The sequence below is a fragment of the Peromyscus leucopus genome, chromosome 6 (assembly GCF_004664715.2).
Source record: "Peromyscus leucopus breed LL Stock chromosome 6, UCI_PerLeu_2.1, whole genome shotgun sequence".
In the NCBI taxonomy this organism is placed as follows: domain Eukaryota; kingdom Metazoa; phylum Chordata; class Mammalia; order Rodentia; family Cricetidae; genus Peromyscus; species Peromyscus leucopus.
Genome location: NC_051068.1, coordinates 122,666,718 through 122,684,958, shown reverse-complemented (window position 1 = coordinate 122,684,958; position 18,241 = coordinate 122,666,718). Strand labels below are relative to the sequence as shown.

General features: G+C 38.2%; 1 protein-coding gene across 2 annotated transcripts in view; it reads right to left on the bottom strand.

Annotated features, from left to right (window-relative positions):
* Positions 1-15,015, bottom strand: part of Adgrl4 (adhesion G protein-coupled receptor L4) — a 95,849-nt gene extending 80,834 nt beyond the window's left edge. The window contains exons 1-2 of one of the 2 annotated variants that reach the window (XM_037207216.1): positions 14,767-15,015; positions 13,321-13,470 (exon numbers count right to left, since the gene is read on the bottom strand). In XM_037207216.1, coding sequence (XP_037063111.1) covers positions 13,321-13,470; positions 14,767-14,788 — 172 coding nt within the window. In that variant the 5' untranslated portion in view covers positions 14,789-15,015. The remainder of the gene's footprint in view (positions 1-13,320; positions 13,471-14,766) is intronic. The other variant, XM_028879126.2, reaches the window with a different exon arrangement.
* Between the last annotated feature and the right edge of the window lie 3,226 nt (positions 15,016-18,241).

The window sequence follows — 18,241 nt, the reverse complement described above, 5'->3', positions numbered from 1 at the left end:
ATATCTACAATTTTTAAACTTATCCCTTGCCATTCTCCTGAACCAGTAACCTTGTAGTTGATTATATCTCTGCTAAATAGAATGGAATAAAATCATTTTTAGAGGAAAGGAGTCTGAGGTGGAATACTTATGGAGTATACAAATACAACTTTGTATTTAAATAACTTTTGAGGATGGCAATAGAAGTTCTTTTTATAAGTTTTATGTTTTGTCAAGAATCACATAAAATGACTTGAAGTTGTAGAGAGAAAGAATGTCTCACTTCTCCCCAACATATTTTGTGTTCATTTTTTCCATTTAGTCAAACTTATAATTGGGTAGGAACATAAAATATTTTAATAACTAATTATAACAAAATAAAGTTTTCCACACTGCACATATTAATGTAAAAAGGTAAAACCTGATCTTTGGTAGTTTCTTAGAAATAAACAAAGCTATATGTTAAGTTGTATTTATAAAAGGTTGGTTATAGAAAAGAGGGAAGGGTGTTAGCTCCATGAACAATACAGGAAGTTCTTTTTATAACTAAAGAAAAAACTCTCAAAACTATTTGCAAATTAGAAACAAAAGGCTCATTTTTTTAAGTGCCAATGATTTCGTGCTTCTTAGAACTGTGAAAAAAATCAGGTTGATAACAGAAAATCAAGCAAGAAAAAAATAGTGATTTTGATCCTTGGGCTTCTCAAAAGACAAAGACCAGGGCTCCCTTCTTCAAATACAAGATCCTAGCAAGACCTGAGTGTCAACAGTGCAGCTGCCTGTGCCAGTGCTAACTGGTCACTAACCTCTGAAGAAGTTTACAAAGCAACAAATTAAAACTCAGGCTTGCCTGATTGATCACTCATAATGAAACAGGAAAACAAAGAAATAGGGAACAAATCAACCTGAAATTTTGTGCTTCCTTTGATTATTTTTTATATATAATCTTCAGTTGACTATACTGAGTATTTCTTTCTAGTCAAATATTTGTGTTGAAATTATATATCAGAGACTCTCTAGTTATACAACTATTAGATAGTGAATAAAATTTAACAAAGGTAAGTACTGGACTAAAATAGAAATGCCATTCATGGTGCTCCATGGTACTCTTTTGTTTTTTAGTGTATGTGTGTATGTGTGTGTGTGTGTGTGTGTGTGTGTGTGTGTGTGTGTGTGTGTTCAAATCCATACTAGGATATGTGTGCATCTGTGTGTCAGCATACACAGGATAGAGGCTTACATGGAGTCTCTTTCTTGATAGCCCTCCACCTTATTTGATATCTCTTCCTTCCTCATTCTTTTTCATGCTTCCATGACGACTCATGAGGGTGCTGGGATTCAAGTTCCCATGCTTGTGCAGCAGGCACATTACCCTGTGAGCCATCCCTCCAGCTCACTATTCACAATGTCTTAGTAAATTCCATGTGTGAAAGGCACCAGGTCCTCTGCATATATGTTATGGCTGCCAGCTTGGTGTCTTTGTGGGACTCCTAACAGTGGGAGCAGGTGTAAAGCTGACTCTTTTGCCTGCTCTTGGGACTCTTTTCCTCCTATTGGGTTGCCTTGCCCAGCCGTGATATGAGGTATTCACCTTCTGTTATTGTATCCTGTTTTGTCCTGTTTGGCTGTCATCTCTTGGAAGCCTGCTCTTTTCTGAAGAGAAAAAGGGTGGGGAGAGTGCATCTGGGGGGAGAGGAGGGGAAGGGAGCTAAGAGAAGTGAGTGGGGGTAATAGTGCTTGGGATGTATTATATGAGAAAAGAATCTATTTTCAATTAAAAAAAAAGAGAAAGGAATAGCAATATGGGAAGGCATTGTTTACAGGTGAAGCATGTTATAGATTGACAAGACATTTTGTTAGTTTCTAAGAACACAAACAAGAATAAGAAAAAGTCACCAGCATTTTCAGTCACTACTGAAATGCACAGACATTCTGGAAACGCACTTCAAAAATATATTGATCTAAAAATAAAATTGCTATGACATGAAAAAAACTGTAATTCATAATAAATAGAATATTTTAGTCTTACAAAGAAATTGACTTATGAGTTGTGCCTTAGACAATGAATATTAGTTTATTCTGTTCCCAATATTGAAATTACTCGGTTTCTACCATGAATGATAACTGATCAATCTGTCTCATTCACTGTGCCTGATACAAAGATATGTGTATGTGAGACAATGCCTATTGCCCTACATATACACACATTCCACAAAGGGTAAACTCACAATTACAGGTGATGATAACTAAATTTCCATAAGTAAGTAGACAAATACAAAAATCTGCTTTACTCACTTATTTGTTTTTATTATTCAGAGATGCTAATGCAGTACTTGTTTCAGTTATCTTATTATATTTAGTAGCTTACATTTTAGTATTGTAACTGTAATATATACAGGAAGAATCTCTGAAGACTGACTCAAAAAGAAGGCAAAGAGTTATCAGCTATATGCCAGCCTCGGCTGATTTACAGCACCTGCCTGGTGATGTTGAGAGATGGTATGAGGTTACATATGGCTGATCAGAAAGTAGCATCTGTACCTGGGGCCTTAAGTGAGGAGGACATGGTACAAGAAGATGAAAATGTCTTTTGCATTGGCCATGCCAGCTCCAAAGTTTAGCTAAAACAACACTCAGTGATATATGCATGAATTTTATATTTCTGTCTTCTCTATTCTAATGCTGGCTATTTTCATGGGACAAGAAACCCAGGAATGGGAGACTGTAGTTTTAATATTCTGGTATTTACTGTTATCACTATACAGTATGGTGCAGTGTGCATGTGAAGGTCAGAAGACAGAACTGGTTCTCTCCTTCAGTCATGGGTTCTGGAGTTTTAACTCAGGTTGTTAGTCATCCATGGAAGACATTTTCCCACTGTTCTACCTCCCAAAGCCTCTTTACTGTTTCTAAACACAGGGTGCAATACTGAAATTTCACCAGCTGATTGCCTTGACATCCTTGATACTGCAGAGGGATACGAAGAGAATCTAGATGCAAGAAAGCGAGAGAAATGCCAAGTTTAGGACATATCACCTAAGGATGTGTTTGGTATGCCCACTCTTTCATATTTTGACACCTATTCCATTTTTTGCAGTTTAGATGCAAAATTGGTTAAGATTTTCTTGAGCATATTTATATTTCACATTTTCCCTTGAAACTGTTCCCATTTTATTTCTCAGGCTGTTTTCCTATTTATTTCCTCTTACATTCACAGTATTGTCTTTTCTTCAGTGACTGGTTATGGTTCAATGATGTTTGCACGTTCAATTATAGAGTAATGTGATATTACATATAACTTGGCTCAGATCTTTTTCTATGAGCCATGATAGCCTGTTTAATATAAGAAAATTCACAGTTTTCTGTGTACATGATGGGGGAATAGCTTTCATTTCTATGCATTATTTCAGTATTATAGATGGTAAGAAAGAACAAATTTGGCATCAATTTCCACCAACAAGGGCTCCAACCATCATCAGAAGATGATTAAGCTTCCTTTGGGATCATTCATTTGGTTTTATCTGGGCTAATCAATGGTAGATGACAGTCTCCAATGTATGTAGCCTTTGGAAAATAGTGTATTATCCGATCTAGACACCTAGATTTCCATTGTATTTACTGAAAAGTAAAGAGTACCATTACTACAAGGGCAGTTTATCATCTTAAGGCACTAATCTTCGTGTGCAGCCAGTGGGCCCTTCAGAGCTTCCGTGAGTTGAGTCTTAGTTTTGGACATCTCATGTTCCCCTGTGAGTTCCCTAGTGTGAAGCTCCTGGACTTCCAGGAGTGCATGGAAAATAGGTAAACACTTACACTTCATTTATGACTTTTACTAATGCAGTAAAAGTTATAAATATTGTTTAGTTCCATTAACTTATGCTGTCAGTTTATACTTCAATTCCACTGAGACTATTGTGGGTGGGATAAAGAAGGTGAGGGCTATGCTAGAATTAAAACTATTTATTTTTACTTCAGTGAGATTTAATTTCCTTATTTGTGAGCCTACCTCACTCAGTAGTTTGAAGATTGTCTAAAGTGATTGTTTGAATATGTTTTCCCTATCAAATAACTTATAAATTGGGATAATACTAGCTCATATTTCTGAGAGTTATTTTAAGAATTGAATCCATGAATATGTGTGAAGTCTATAGAGTAGTGTATAACTTGTTGAAAACATTAACGTTAACATCAGTGTATCACCAGTTTTGTTAAGCTGTGATCCTGAAACAATTTGAGCATTATAAAGTTAACTCATGTAGAAGAGAAAATATATAGGAAAATAAAAAATAAAATATGTGTAGCCCTTTAAGTGGGCTACAGGTAACTGACATTCACAGAACAAAGGAAATGTCACCAATTATCTAAAATAAAGTGGAATCATTAAAGGATCCAAGAACAATAGAACTGTGACAAAAAGTAGAAATCTGGATGCAGTGCTTATTTGATGATATTGGAGGTATTATATTTTTTAAAAAAATGTATTTACATCTGACAGAGGGCTAGTATCCAAAATATATAAAGAACTAAGGAAACTAGACATGAAAAAATAAATAACGCAATTAGAAAATGGGATACAGATCTATACAGCTAATTCCTAGAAGAGAAAACCTGAATTGTTGAGAAACACAAAAATATTTAGCATTCTTAGTCACCAGGAAATGCAAATCAAAACTATTTTGAGATTTAACCTTATACCTCAAGAATGGCTAAGATCAATAAACCAAGTGACAGCTCATGTAAGGATGTGGAGCAAGAGGAACACTCATCTATTGCTGATGGGACTGAAAACTTGTACAGCCACTATGGAAATCCCTGTGTTTCCCAGAAAACTGGGAATAGATCTACTTCAATATCTAGCTAATCCATTCTTAGGCATATACTCAAAGGATGCTTTATCCTACCACAGTGACGCTCCATTGCGTTCCTATTCATAATAGACAGAAATTGGAAACACCCTAGGTGTTTCTCAGAAGAATGGATAAAAAAACATTCTTCATTTATAAATGGAGTATTATTACTCAGCCATCAAAATAAAATCATAAAAATTTCAAGTAAATGGATGGTACCAGAAAAAAATCAGCCTGAGTAGGGTAATCCATATTCAGAAAAAAAAAATGTGGTTTGTATTTGCTTTTATGTGGATATTAGCAGTTAAGTCAATGATAAGCAAGCTATAATTTATAGAATCATAGAGGTTATGTATGTGAAATGTGTAATTACATTACATGTGTAATGTAATGTGTAATCACAGACTAATGGAATAGGGGAGGGGCAGATAGATCTCATTAGGAAAGGGACATAGAATAGGTAGGGATGAATGAGAGAGGCATGGAACAGGAGGATCAAATGGGGAGAGGTGGGCGAGGGAGGGAACACAGGGAGAGGCAGCTAAAATTAAGAGCTATTGGAGGGATACTATGGAAACTTAACACATAGTAGAATATTACTAAAATATATACCCATATGAAGGCAATTTAACTGAAATCACCAAATAATGAGGAAGACACTGTAGCTAGAATTTTCCTGCCTGGCCCACAGTCAGGACAAGTTTTTGTCACCCGCCAGTCCCACAGCCACTCAGACCCAACCAAGTAAACACAAAGACTTCTATTGCTTACAGACTGTATGGCCGTGGCAGGCTTCTTGCTAACTGTCCTTATAGCTTAAGTTAATCCATTTCCATAAATCTATACCTTGCCACGTTGCTCGTGGCTTACTGGCATCTTCACATGCTGCTTGTCCTGGTGGTGGCTGGCAGTGACTCCTTCTGCCTTCCTGTTCTTTTTTTTTCTCCTCTCTGTTAGTCCTGCCTATACTTCCTGTCTAGCCACTGGCCAATCAGTGTTTTATTTATTGACCAATCAGAGCAACACATTTGCCATACAAAACATCCCATAGCAAGACACAGCTCCAACTGGCCACTTTTTGTCACTAAATGAAGCTTCTGGTCCTAGGACTACATAACATCCAATTGAGTTGTTGGCCAAAGGAGTCCAATGAAAATCCCCAAACAATCCAAGCTGTTGTCAAAACTATAGGTTGCTCTCCACAAACTGATTGCAAGGCCCCTTTGATGAAGATAACACCTATACAATACATTAAACATAAAGAAATTGAACTGATGCCCACATAGAGCCTTTACCCCTACATGCTAGCACCATTGATGTAGGAAGGTACTCCACAGTCTCCAAAAGAGAAATGTAAACATCAAGCCAGCCACAAACTCTTTAATCTACAATGGTGTCCTGGCTACAAGATATGCTGTGGCAATGATGGCACAAATCTTGTGGGAATAAGAAATCAATATTTGATTTTACTTAAGGCATATTCTAAGGGAAGGAACCTATACCTAATGCTGCTGGGTTGACCAAGAATTTGAGACTATATAGCGCAAGGTCTTTGTTTTAAAAAATTAGCAATAAAATAACTCCTTTGACATTCTGTTATACCCATAGATCAGGGCTGTGCTCATTCAGCATCAGAGAAACTTCCTCTTACAGCAGATGGGAACCAATGCAGATACCCACAGGCAAACATTACCCCAAAAGTGAGAGAACTTGGAACACTTAGATCTTAAAGGGGTGTCTCCACCTAATCCTTCCCCTCAGAGCCCAAGGAATCATCCATAAAAGGGGGCAAAAAGAGTGTAAGAGTCAGAGGGGATGGAAGACAACAAGAAAACAAGACCCTCTAAATCAATACGCTCAAAGCACATTTGAACTCACAGAGGCAGAGGCAGTGTGCACAGCCTGCATATTTCTGTACTGGATTCTTTATGTATATATTATAGCTTCCAGTTTAGTGCTTCTACAGGATTCATGAGTGTGCTAATGAGTAGGTCTCCATTTCTTGTGTCTTCTCTTGAACGTTTTTCCTTCTGCTAGTTTGTTTTGTACACTTTTCATGTATTATTTTTGTTTTATCATATTATTATATATTATATTATATTATATTATATTATATTATATTATAATCCCTTAATAACTTATTTGTTTTGAAATGAGAGACTAAAAATAAGTGGATCTGGATGGGAGGGGAAGAGGGGAGGAACTAAGTGGACTAGATGGAGGGGAAACTGTTCAGGATATATTATGTGAGAAAAATATGTATTTTCAATAAAAGGGGGGAAAGAGTATGGATATTTGCCTACATATATGTGTGTTCCACCTGTGTGCCATGGACTGGGGAGATGGGTCAGCAGTCAAGAGCATTTCTTGCTCTTGCTTAGGACTTGGGTTCAGTTCCCAGTACTCACATGACAACTCACAGTCTGTAACTCTAGTTCCAGTGTCTTGGACACCCTCCTCTGGCTTCCTGAGGCACTGCAATCACACATGCACACACACAGAAGTAGACAAACTGTCACACACATTAAAAATATCTTTTTAAAGAAAAGAAAAAGGGAAGGTAGGACAAGAGAGTAGAAGAATGAAAAATGGGAAGATGGGGAGGAGGAAGATAAGAGGACTGAGGGAAGAATAGGTGTCAAGAACAGCTCAACTCTCTCCTGAAGAGCTGCTTCACACAAATACAATTAACATTACTTTCATTTTATTCCAGCAGGAATTATGCTTGTGCCTTGGACTGAATACTCCTTCCATATTCTGATTCCATGGATTATTTCATCTCAATCCTTAGAAAGCTCCTGTAACACCATTTGTGTGCCTTTGCTGGTGTCGTATTGCTCTTCACATTATGATAGCATTTGTCCAGTAGAGTTCTATAAGCAGCGGTGTGCTCCTTAGATAATGATGAAAACTCATTTTATAACTTACTTATTTTTTAATACATTTATTTGTTTTGCATGCATGTGTAGGAACAAGTGGCCACAGAGTCTGTGGGAAGGTCAGAAGACAACTTGCTGGAGATAGTAGGTTATTTCCTTACTTTGTCCACCACATGGGTCCTGGGGATGAAACTCATGTCACTGACCTTGGGTTTAGGCTCCTTTGCCAGTGGAGCCCTTTGCTTGCCATGAATGCTGCTTTGTGAAGTGCGTCACATTTATAGCATGAACCAGTACTTCCTTGTTTTCCCTGGGTGGTTTTGTGATAGACATGTTCCAAGCTATGAAAAGATGTTTATACATGTGCTCAAGCTGTCCACATTGCATCTTTCCTGACACTTCCTGTCTCCACCTGGGCCATTTGTTTGTCTCATTCAGATTCCATTCAAACCCCAAACATTGCTTTACTTAGTGAATGTTTCTGCCAGGAGGGAGCTAGTCTCTCACATTCATTTTCACACTTACACAAGCCCTGTGTTGTGTAAGTGTTGTCTAGACACATACAGAAAATCCATATGCACTAAACCTTCTCCCATTACTTGCTCTTCACACTTTCCTCCTTATTTCATGGTGAATATTCTCCTCTTTCCTATACCTACAATAGTTGTGCACCAAAGTGCAACATAAAGTGTGTTAAAATGCATAATTAATAGCAATATAGATAGCAAAACTAAGAAATTCTGTGTTAGCATAAAATAGTTTCAACAGTTTCATGAGCCTTTTTATTTTACATTAAAATTTGTATACATATTTCTTCCTTTCTGAAAGCAACCTCAAATGTCTAGGCACTGCTAAATTTCAAATAAACTATGACTATTATCTCCATATGTCCATTAAATATCTAATTTCTGCTCGAAGATATTGTTCTCTAGACCTGACTTTAAAGACTCTCCTGGCCTAATTACATCACCTGGTTAAGAATGTGTTTGTATTCGCTGTCACTGTTAGAAAGTCTCTGTCCCAGGGTCTGGGTACTGTCTCTACCAACTATTCTTAGATAATATGGAGATCACATTTCCATGGCTCTTGTTTTCTTGTGCACAAAAAGCTGTGGCATGGTGCTTAATAAATGCTAGTATGTTCCCTTATAGTGGAACGTGGAGGTCAAAATAGTACCTATTCTTTATGTTTTAAAAAAATCTACCTTAAATCTGAACATGGATGGGGTAGAAGTACATTACCTATGATGTGTTGTACAAACATATAGTTCTGATGTTTATACAGGTTTCTACAATGATGCATTGTCATACATTTGCTTACTCTACCATATGGGTTAATCTTTTTAATACACAAAATTTATTGTGTAACTCAGTTACTTTTAGAATTTGTAATGTCTCATCTTTGCTAATCAAATCATATTCATAGTATCAACATCCTGACTGGTCCTACAGTTAATGCATTCTGCCATCATGCATGAAGTACTTGGAGCTTCTGAAAAACTTCAGATATGTTAACTTCTAGTCTTGTTTACTGCTTTTTGTCATTTAGTTTATTCCAGTGAAAAAGAGAGTTACATTACAGAAATTGTCCAGACTCTTTATGGTCAATACTGTGCATTTGCCTGCTTTCTCATTGCTGCTTTGGACATCCTGACAAATAGAATTTACTTTTCTATTATTAGCCTCAATGTCATTTTGACTTGTCATACTTCTACATTCTACAGATTCACTTTATAGCACCACTTCACAACCATTTAACAGATATTTAACTGCCCCACTACATACTTTCTATGCCAAAGACAATCGCTTATTTATATTTTCAGTCTAGGGTCATGGGGATATTCCTAGCCATCTACCCATGACTAATGAAGTCATGGAACCTAGAGGAAAACCTACCATTGCTACTCCCTTATACAAGTAAAATTTCTCCCTACAGTCTAAATACTTATCCTTTTACCCACAGGTAAATATAGCTTGTAACCTTCATGAATGAAACTTCTTTTGAAGCATATGGAGACAATTATAGCCACAGGTGGTTAAAATGCAGAGAACAACTCACCATGGGGTACATAACTTAAGTGGATACACCTACAACAAAGCTCCTACACCCAAAGCTCAGATAAAACTCAAAAGAGCAAACAGAAAGCTTGTAAGAGCCAGAGGACTAGGATGTCTTCTGAGAGACTGTGTATTCCATATAGGACAGAAAGGCTGCATCTATGAAATTTCAGCAATATGGTAGACTATACAGAATTTGAAAAATGACAGTATCAGTTGACATGTCAATATGGATGAAAGAATACTCACAAGGCCCTATCCCTACATGGAGAGCTACAGTCGATTAATGACGACTGACAGAGGGACAATTAAACTTCCCTAGGTGGGAGTAAACTTAGTTGATTATACATTACCAAGTGGTCAACCCTAAAAACATGTACATGCAAGCAACACTAAAAGGGCTGAATTCAGGAAGATTATATGTATGTATATGTGATGGCATTCTAATTGTACTGAAATGTGATTTTGATTGTATGTTAATAAATAAAGTTGCCCGGGGGTCAGAGCTATTAAAGCCATAGCAAGAGTGTGGCGGTGGTGGCACACACCTTTAATCCCATAGATCTCTGTGTGTTCAGGGATACAGCCAGCATTGGAGACATATGCCTTTAAGACCTAGGGGGCTGTACATTCAGACAGTGACGAGGCAGTCACGTGTTTGGGTTTACAACCAATGAGAAGGCAGAATGACTGGAAAATCGACTTACACACAGGAAATAGCTCTCTTTCGGGAAGCTGGGACAACAGGAGGAAAGGTGAGATTTTAGCTCTGAGCTCTGACCTCTCAGCTTTCTCTTTTACATTGTTTCTGTGTTTCTTATTTAATAAGACGGTTGGTTACATCTACATGTATATATATGAATTATTATTTAAAGAAAAAGTTACAGCTGTAGAATAGGACAACATTGGTGAAGCAATTTTTTTCACCACTTCTTGGCTGCATCCCTTGATCTGTTCTCCAAAGATAAAAGAGATCTTTAACAGGGGAGGCACTGTGGTAATTCATGCCTTAGAATCAATGTGCAAGCCGGGCGGTGGTGTCACACACCTTTAATCCCAGCACTTGAGAGGAAGAGCTAGCCAGATCTCTGTGAGTTCAAGGCCAGCCTGGGCTACCAAGTGAGTCCCAGGAAAGGTGCAAAGCTACACAGAGAAACCCTGTCTCGAAAAAACCAAAAAAAAAAAAAAAAATCAACATGCAATAGTTATTATGTCTCAGTGATGATAGTGATGAGGATAATGATGATAAAGGTGACCAATGACTACCTGTCAAGTAACAAGTCGATTAGGTAAAATTAAGTTATTATTGCTAAATCTTGTTTGCTTAGAACCATGTAAGCAATATTCTATGTGACTTGTTTAAAATGGACTTTTGTCATACAGTTTGTGGGAGTGAGTTATTACCAAAACATGTATATGGTATTTTTAAAATAAAATAAAAATTCTGTATTGATTATGATGGGGATAGTTATGATACTGGAAAGAAAACAACTTCTAATTTTAAATCACTTGGCATCTTTATAGCTGAAATCTTATCCAGACATTTGCTGACATGGTGCCAAGCTTGCAAAGACACATAAGAAATATGAGATATATCTATTTAGAGATAAAAAATCCAACAAAACAATCTTCATATTCAACCTATAATCTACACTTTTCAGTAACTGAAATGTAATTCTTTAAGTTTTGTTCTAAAGAACATATTAGCATACCTGCTGAAAAGATGTTGAAAAGAGGAAAATCACTCTTTAGCACTTTTAGAAGACATTACAAACTCAGATGATGACTGCTGAATCAAGTGAATACAAAACTTTCTTTAAATAGAAATGGCATTTAACTTAACGAGTTTTTTAAAAAGAAATATTTTCCATTACCATTTGTGTTCAGAGTGAGAAAAAATTGTAAGTCACAGTTCCTTCTGGTTTTATTTTTTTCTTTCAACAGTAAATATTTTCTTTCTTTCAGGCAGTGGAAGCATAGACAACACTGTGTATCAGAACATGTCTTTTTCAAAGAAGTCCTGAAAGTCATGATTATCAGCTCATTGGTTGTCAAAGGCCCAAACCAAAAATCTGTTGACACTAATGATGATAATCATGACAGTAAAAGTATCTAAATCACAGAAAGGCAATGGTGTCTGTTAGTGCTACAGAACAATTTGTAATGATTAGTGGGAAAGCATGCTGATATATTGGAAGCAATATTTTGAAGGTCATTCAGCTATCAGCTTGCCTTCATGCTATTCAATTAAGTACACACTAAAAAAATCTATGATTATTTATGGAAAGTAGTTTGTAGTGCTTGTAGAATAGTATATTACAAATTCTGGCTTGATGTAGGAACAGAAACGGCTGATCTAATGCACCATTAAGCAAACTGCATCTTTGCTGTACATTTTTTAAGCATTAAACTAATTATGATGAGGTTTGAATTTTACTATATGCTGCATATTTAATCTTTTTAAGAGCCTATCAAGTTGAATCACGAGACACAACTTGTTTATGCTATAAGCAACAACATGCAATATTAACAAAGCACAATATCCTAGCTTAATTAGAAAAAGTCCATGTGTTCTTAAATACATTTAGAAGTATAACACCACATAGCTCTAATGCGAACTTAGTATTTAATTATATTTGAAACTAATTTATATGGTTTGCAACATTTTTTCCCCTTCTCCATCTCTCTGTACAGAATGTTTCACTAATGATCTACTTAAAAGTAGCCTCTGTTGAGGATCATGGGAAACAAGAAAGAGGAAGTGAGTCTTGTTGGCAGGGAGAAACACTGGCTGAGGTGATCACAGGGAGGAACTCTGCTCAGTTGGATTACTAGGTGGCACTCGTTCATCCTATCCAGTCAATTCTCTGTACTGCATCTTACAAAGACCTTGCCCACCAGGCTCCGTCTGGGCTCCACCATGACATTCTACAGCAGAATCTACTCAGAGAAGAATCTACTTTAAAATTCCCTTCTCTCCTCCTTCTTTCCTTCTTTCTATACTTCCATCCCTCTGTCTCCCCCTTTCTCTCTTTTTTGTACCCTTTCCTCTCTCTCTCTGTACCTCACTCTCCTTTTGTCTTTTCTTACGAGAGGATCTGTATTGGGCAGGCTGCCCCCAAACCTGCTATCTTTTGGTTGTCCTTCCACAAAGCATTCTGATTACAAGTGTGCACCACCACCACACAATTCTATTTCCTATGCTTAACATCAAACTTGAAATTAAGTAGTTAACTACTACAGAAAACACCCAAGGAACACACATGCTAATATCGACTGGGCTGTGGGAACTTTCAGGGCTATTAACTCTCTTTTTTGTGCTTGGATGTTCTGGCTTAATGACAGAGCAAGCTTTAACTTTCAAAATAAAAAATATGATGGGTAATCAATATCAATATTAAAAATGCATTTTGACATAGGAAATTCATGCTTGTTGAGCAGTTAACTTTCTTTTTTAGATTCATATGAGCTTCACAGCACAGGTGAAACAAGAGGAGAGAGAAGAGTCATGCAGAACTGAATCACATGAGCAGATCAAAAGAGATCAAGGCTATTTACCTTCACAAATCGTGACGCCATTTCCAGAAAACCCCACACTGCAGAAGCAGGCTTCCACACCATTGTGGATTTCACACTTGGCATTTGGGAGACACGGTGTCTTGGTGCAATTTTGTGTGTAGCAACAATTCAACAAAGTGGAGAAACCCACTAAATAAAATCAAGACATAGATCTTGTCAAAAACAAGAGACTTCCCATCCTTGTGTTAAAGATCAATACCCCACAAATGCGCTTATTTCTCTTCACCTAGAAAGGTGAATTATGAAAATTTCCCAGTGACTCACTAATTAAATCATAGAAGAAAAGTGACTAAGCCTAAAGATTAAGGAGAGTATCATGTAAATTTCATATAACTAAAACATAATGGGAAATCCAGCTTTGTAATAAAATCTATGAGGTTATCCAGTTCTGAAAACTCAGTATCTCTTTGTCACTGAAGTGAAGCGCTTACTTGCAAAGGTGTTTCCTGATTGCAAAGCAATTTTCCTTCTCCTGCTCTGGGAGTTACCTTTTCCCTCCAGAAATCAAGGTAAATTGAGTATCTGGATCTGCACAAACTAAAATCTTTTATTTTTAAGATGTTACTTGTCATATCTAGGAAGAGAAGAAATGCATGTCCCTTCCCATCTCCCAGTCTTCTGGCAATTGTTGTTCTGCCCTTTTTATGACAAAAATGCCTTTTCTGGTATCTTGTATTAAGAGAAATTAAAACAAAATTCAACATACTGTTCTACAATTGATCTTTCAGCCACAGAACACCTGCCCAACATGACAAACAAAACTATGTTTTGAGGACTGTTAGGAAACGATAAGCAAAATCATAGAGTGTTTCTTTTTATTGTCTTGTTCCAAGCCCACTTAAGAGCAAGCTTGGGCCGGAACAGGGATGAATCACAAAGCCATTGTTTCGAAAACAGTTATCTTGGATAAATTGTCCTTATCTGGTACCTAGAGATTTTTACACAGTCAATTCGAAATCCCAGCCCTTTATAAGACTATATGTACTTCTTAAACCTGGATTAATTTGTCTTCAAAGAAGTGATTTATTATCTCTCCCCATGCATCACCCAAACAGGGTTTTAAATGAACCCAAAGTCCAGGCAGTCAGTAGCCTTAAAATGTCAGGAAGCCTCTCTCTCAAGTATTTGTGGTTTAGATTTCCCAAGTTTCTTGGAGGCGATCACAAGAAAGGTCAAAGTCTGAGACTTCGAAGACTTTCGAGCTTTCTCCAGGAAGAATAAATAGGTAAAAGCCCTGGGTCGTGAATAGCAAGGTCCAGAGTGGAAAGGCCAAGCAGAAAAACATCCTGTGAAAGCCCAAGTCTGTTTTCCTTGGAGACGGTGCCAGACACACTTAACACTTGAACCCCAGCTAGTGAAAAGTCTCCTTCCCTGCTTCCCTGCAGGTGGGCGCTCTGCAGCCTCCCAGGCCCAGCCCATACTCACCTAGAAGCGGGAGGAGTCTCATTGGAAGCCACGGAGCTGGCGCTGAGGGCTGGAGGCTGGAGTGTGGGTCTGTCCTGGAGCTGGCCAGGCGCGGCCAGGGTCCTGCTCAGTGCCCTGTGACGCACAGCTTCCTCCTGTCACTTTCCGGCCTCTTTTGTGTGAATATGTACACAGCCCTGAGTCTGCAGGCCATGTCCGGCGCCAGGCCCCTTCACCCAAACAGCCTGGGCTCGATTCCCAGGCTGTGGCCACAAATTCCCTATAGGATTACAGCTGGGACTCTGATGTGGCTTCGCCTTGCTCCAGGAGCAGCCACCAGAGTGTCCTCAAAGCTTGTGCTCACAGATCTCACAGACCTATCTGGAACACTGTCTGGGATAGTGTCCAGAAGAGAGCACTCGCTTTGCAGAGGGCATCTGACTCCTCTTCTGTTCACTGATAGCTGTCCCAAGGTAAAGGGGCTTAGATGGCAACCAGAGGCCACCGTCTCTGCAGCACTTTGTCAGAGCTCAGTTTTTACCTGATGGGAGATCAAGGACCCAGGAGTAAAACTGTGGTTAAGGAAAGAGTGAAAAGTAAAAACACAAATAATAATAAAGGTCAAGTTTTCAGCTAAAAAATGTGGAAGCACAAAACGTTCTTTCCTCTTTTGGAACTAAATATGGAGTACAATTCACCATTGCACGCCCCAACTCATCACACCCCCAGGACAATTTGTGCATCGTACTCCACTTTGTTTTAATTGTTTGTACACGAGTCCATTATGTGAGTGACTGTCTGTCACGTTGGAGAATAGAAACGGAGGAAAGATAATAAGACCCAGAAATGGCCGATGACTCAAAGGAAAAAGCATCTTCCAGACGCTACAAGATTGACACACAGGTGAACTCACGTTTGTAACAGCATGCATAAGACCTGCACAGGTTCAAACCAAACTCTGGACGTTAAGTCCCACCCCTAAACAAAAAGCTATTTGCAATTGATTCCTGCTGGGAAAGGGAAAATCCGTTTTTTCCAATGAAGTATCATTAAGGTATATTAACCATAGTCCAAGGCAGGCCCCATACCCAAGAGCTGCCTACACAAAAGGACTATACACTATTTTATGGGCTTTTTGTTTAGCTTTGTTTTGGTATTTTTTGTCTTATGAGGTTTTAAATTTTTTTTGACATAAATTTTGTTCTTCTCTCATACATTATATCCTGACTAGAGTTTTCCCTCCCTGCATTCCTCCCGGTTCCCAACAACCTCTTCTCACCCTCCCTCTCCAACCACCCCTCCTCCATTCCTCTTGATTTTCATTTATTTGAACATGGAAGAGAGGAGAAAATTAAGTTGACTTAATCAGGGTAGAGAGATGGGGAGGATCTGTGAGGAGCTTGAGGAGGGGAACAGGATCAAAATTTCAAATAAATAAATAAATAAAGAATAAATAAGCATTGTTCCTGAGAATAATTCCACCACATGTTAAAAAAAGGAGGACCAGAAGGTCATGTGAATTCCCCACAGTCCCACAACCAGCCCAAGGGGCTGGCCCAGCTGAGGATATTTTGCTCCAAGCCCGTGTTGTCGGTGGTCCTGATTGATATATAGTCTTTCTCTCATGGTACTCCCCTTTGAAGATTGTGTCAAGAAGGTGGAGATGTCAGAGAATGCAGTCAAGGAGGATGAAGAGGTGATGTGGGTGCTTAAATTTCATGATAAAGATGTTTGTTAATTTAAAAAAATAGTTATTTTTTCTCTTTTGAAGCACTGGACAGCAATGTAACGGGGAAATTCCAGGACTGTCTGAATGATGAATCCCAAAGAACTTTGCAAGGCAAGGAGCAGTCTGCACGTAGTTGAGGAAACGGGGAGTGACTGGCTGGACAAGAACAACAAGATGGTTCTGGGGAGACATGGGCAGACTTCTGAAAGAGCTGGAAGAAGCCAGAATGACCCAGCTGATTCGTGTGGCCACGCATGGGTGGCCATGCATTCTAACCATAGCTTGGTTTGAATGCCTTTGAGACAGAGGGTATGGAGGTGTTCAATTTGTTTTAGGTGCGAGAGATTAGATTCTTTTACAAATGCAAGAAAGCTGGGAAGGTAAAAGGGAAGGAGCCTGCCTTCTTTGTGTTAAACTAGAAGCTTTCTAGTGATCGGAGTCAATCTGTGTAGTGTGAGTCTCTTAGGTTAAGTGAAGTTGAATTTCAGTGTACATTTACAGAGACTAACTTCAAAGGGCTTAAATATAGAACCTTATTATTTTATGAGAAAAATTATACACTGAGACACAATACCTATTTGAAAAAGCCATTAACCTAAAATCATTTACTCCACCTATCAGACACACACATTTAACCTTCGGTTTTTCACAAACATAACAGAAGATAGCAAAATCTTTGAAAAATGTTATTCTTGCTTTAAATATTAAGAAAAGCAAATTAACACTTGAATGTTGTATATAATATGTTTTCTCTGTTTTTATTAAAAGTGAGGCTTATTCATACTTCAAAAAATGATATCATACAGAAGACACAGAGTGTTTAATGGTGCTTCTGGTTTTCAGATCACTCATTGCAAGATCAGAATCATTTTAAAGTGCATTGTTTGAGAAAGTCTGTATTGTGTGATGGGTTAGATATCAGTTCATTGGATGGCTCGGAATCCATTGTCTTTATAGTACTTCAGAAAGACACTAAGAATTTTCAATAAAAATATTTTGTCAGTGAAGGAAAAATGTATTTTAGAAGCAGTGATTACAAAGGAATTGTGTGTGTGTGTGTGTGTGTGTGTCTGTCTGTCTGTCTGTCTGTTTGTCTGTGTGGTGTTATGTACACATGAGTGCAGTGTGGATGAGGGCAAGAAGAGGGTGCCTGATGATTGCTCTGTAGCTGGAGTTACAGGCAGTTGTGAGCTACCTGTGGTAGGTACTGGGAACTGAACCTCAGTCCTCTGCAAGAGCAGTATGTGCCTGTAACTTGAGTCATCTCTCCAGCTTCATGTTTAACTTTCAAAGACAGCAATCATATGAGACTTTACTTTGTTTGAAGTATAGCACATGGAAAGAAGTCACTATAAGCTTCCTGTCTGATCATGGCTCTAAAGATTAGTGCATTGGTGCATTCCACCTCGAATTGTGAGGTCTTAGTGCTTTATCTTACTTCTATCTGCAACAGGACGGCCTTGAGATGACCTTGGGAAGGTCAGACTGTGAAGGTCTTGGCTGAGCTCTTCATTTCATATAGAGTGAAATCTGGAAATATTGCTGATTGTCAGTTGATTCCATGTCATGGAAACAACACTACCCACCTGTTAGAAGACATGTACATAACACAGTATGTTACACACTACACACCAAACATACCACCTTGTAACATTCAACACACCTAAATATAAGACATCAGTACACAGTGGGTATGAAGACATACTCTGGAGCCATGTTTATTGTTTCCACAAAGGCCAGTGCTAGGAATCCTATGCCCTTTCCTCA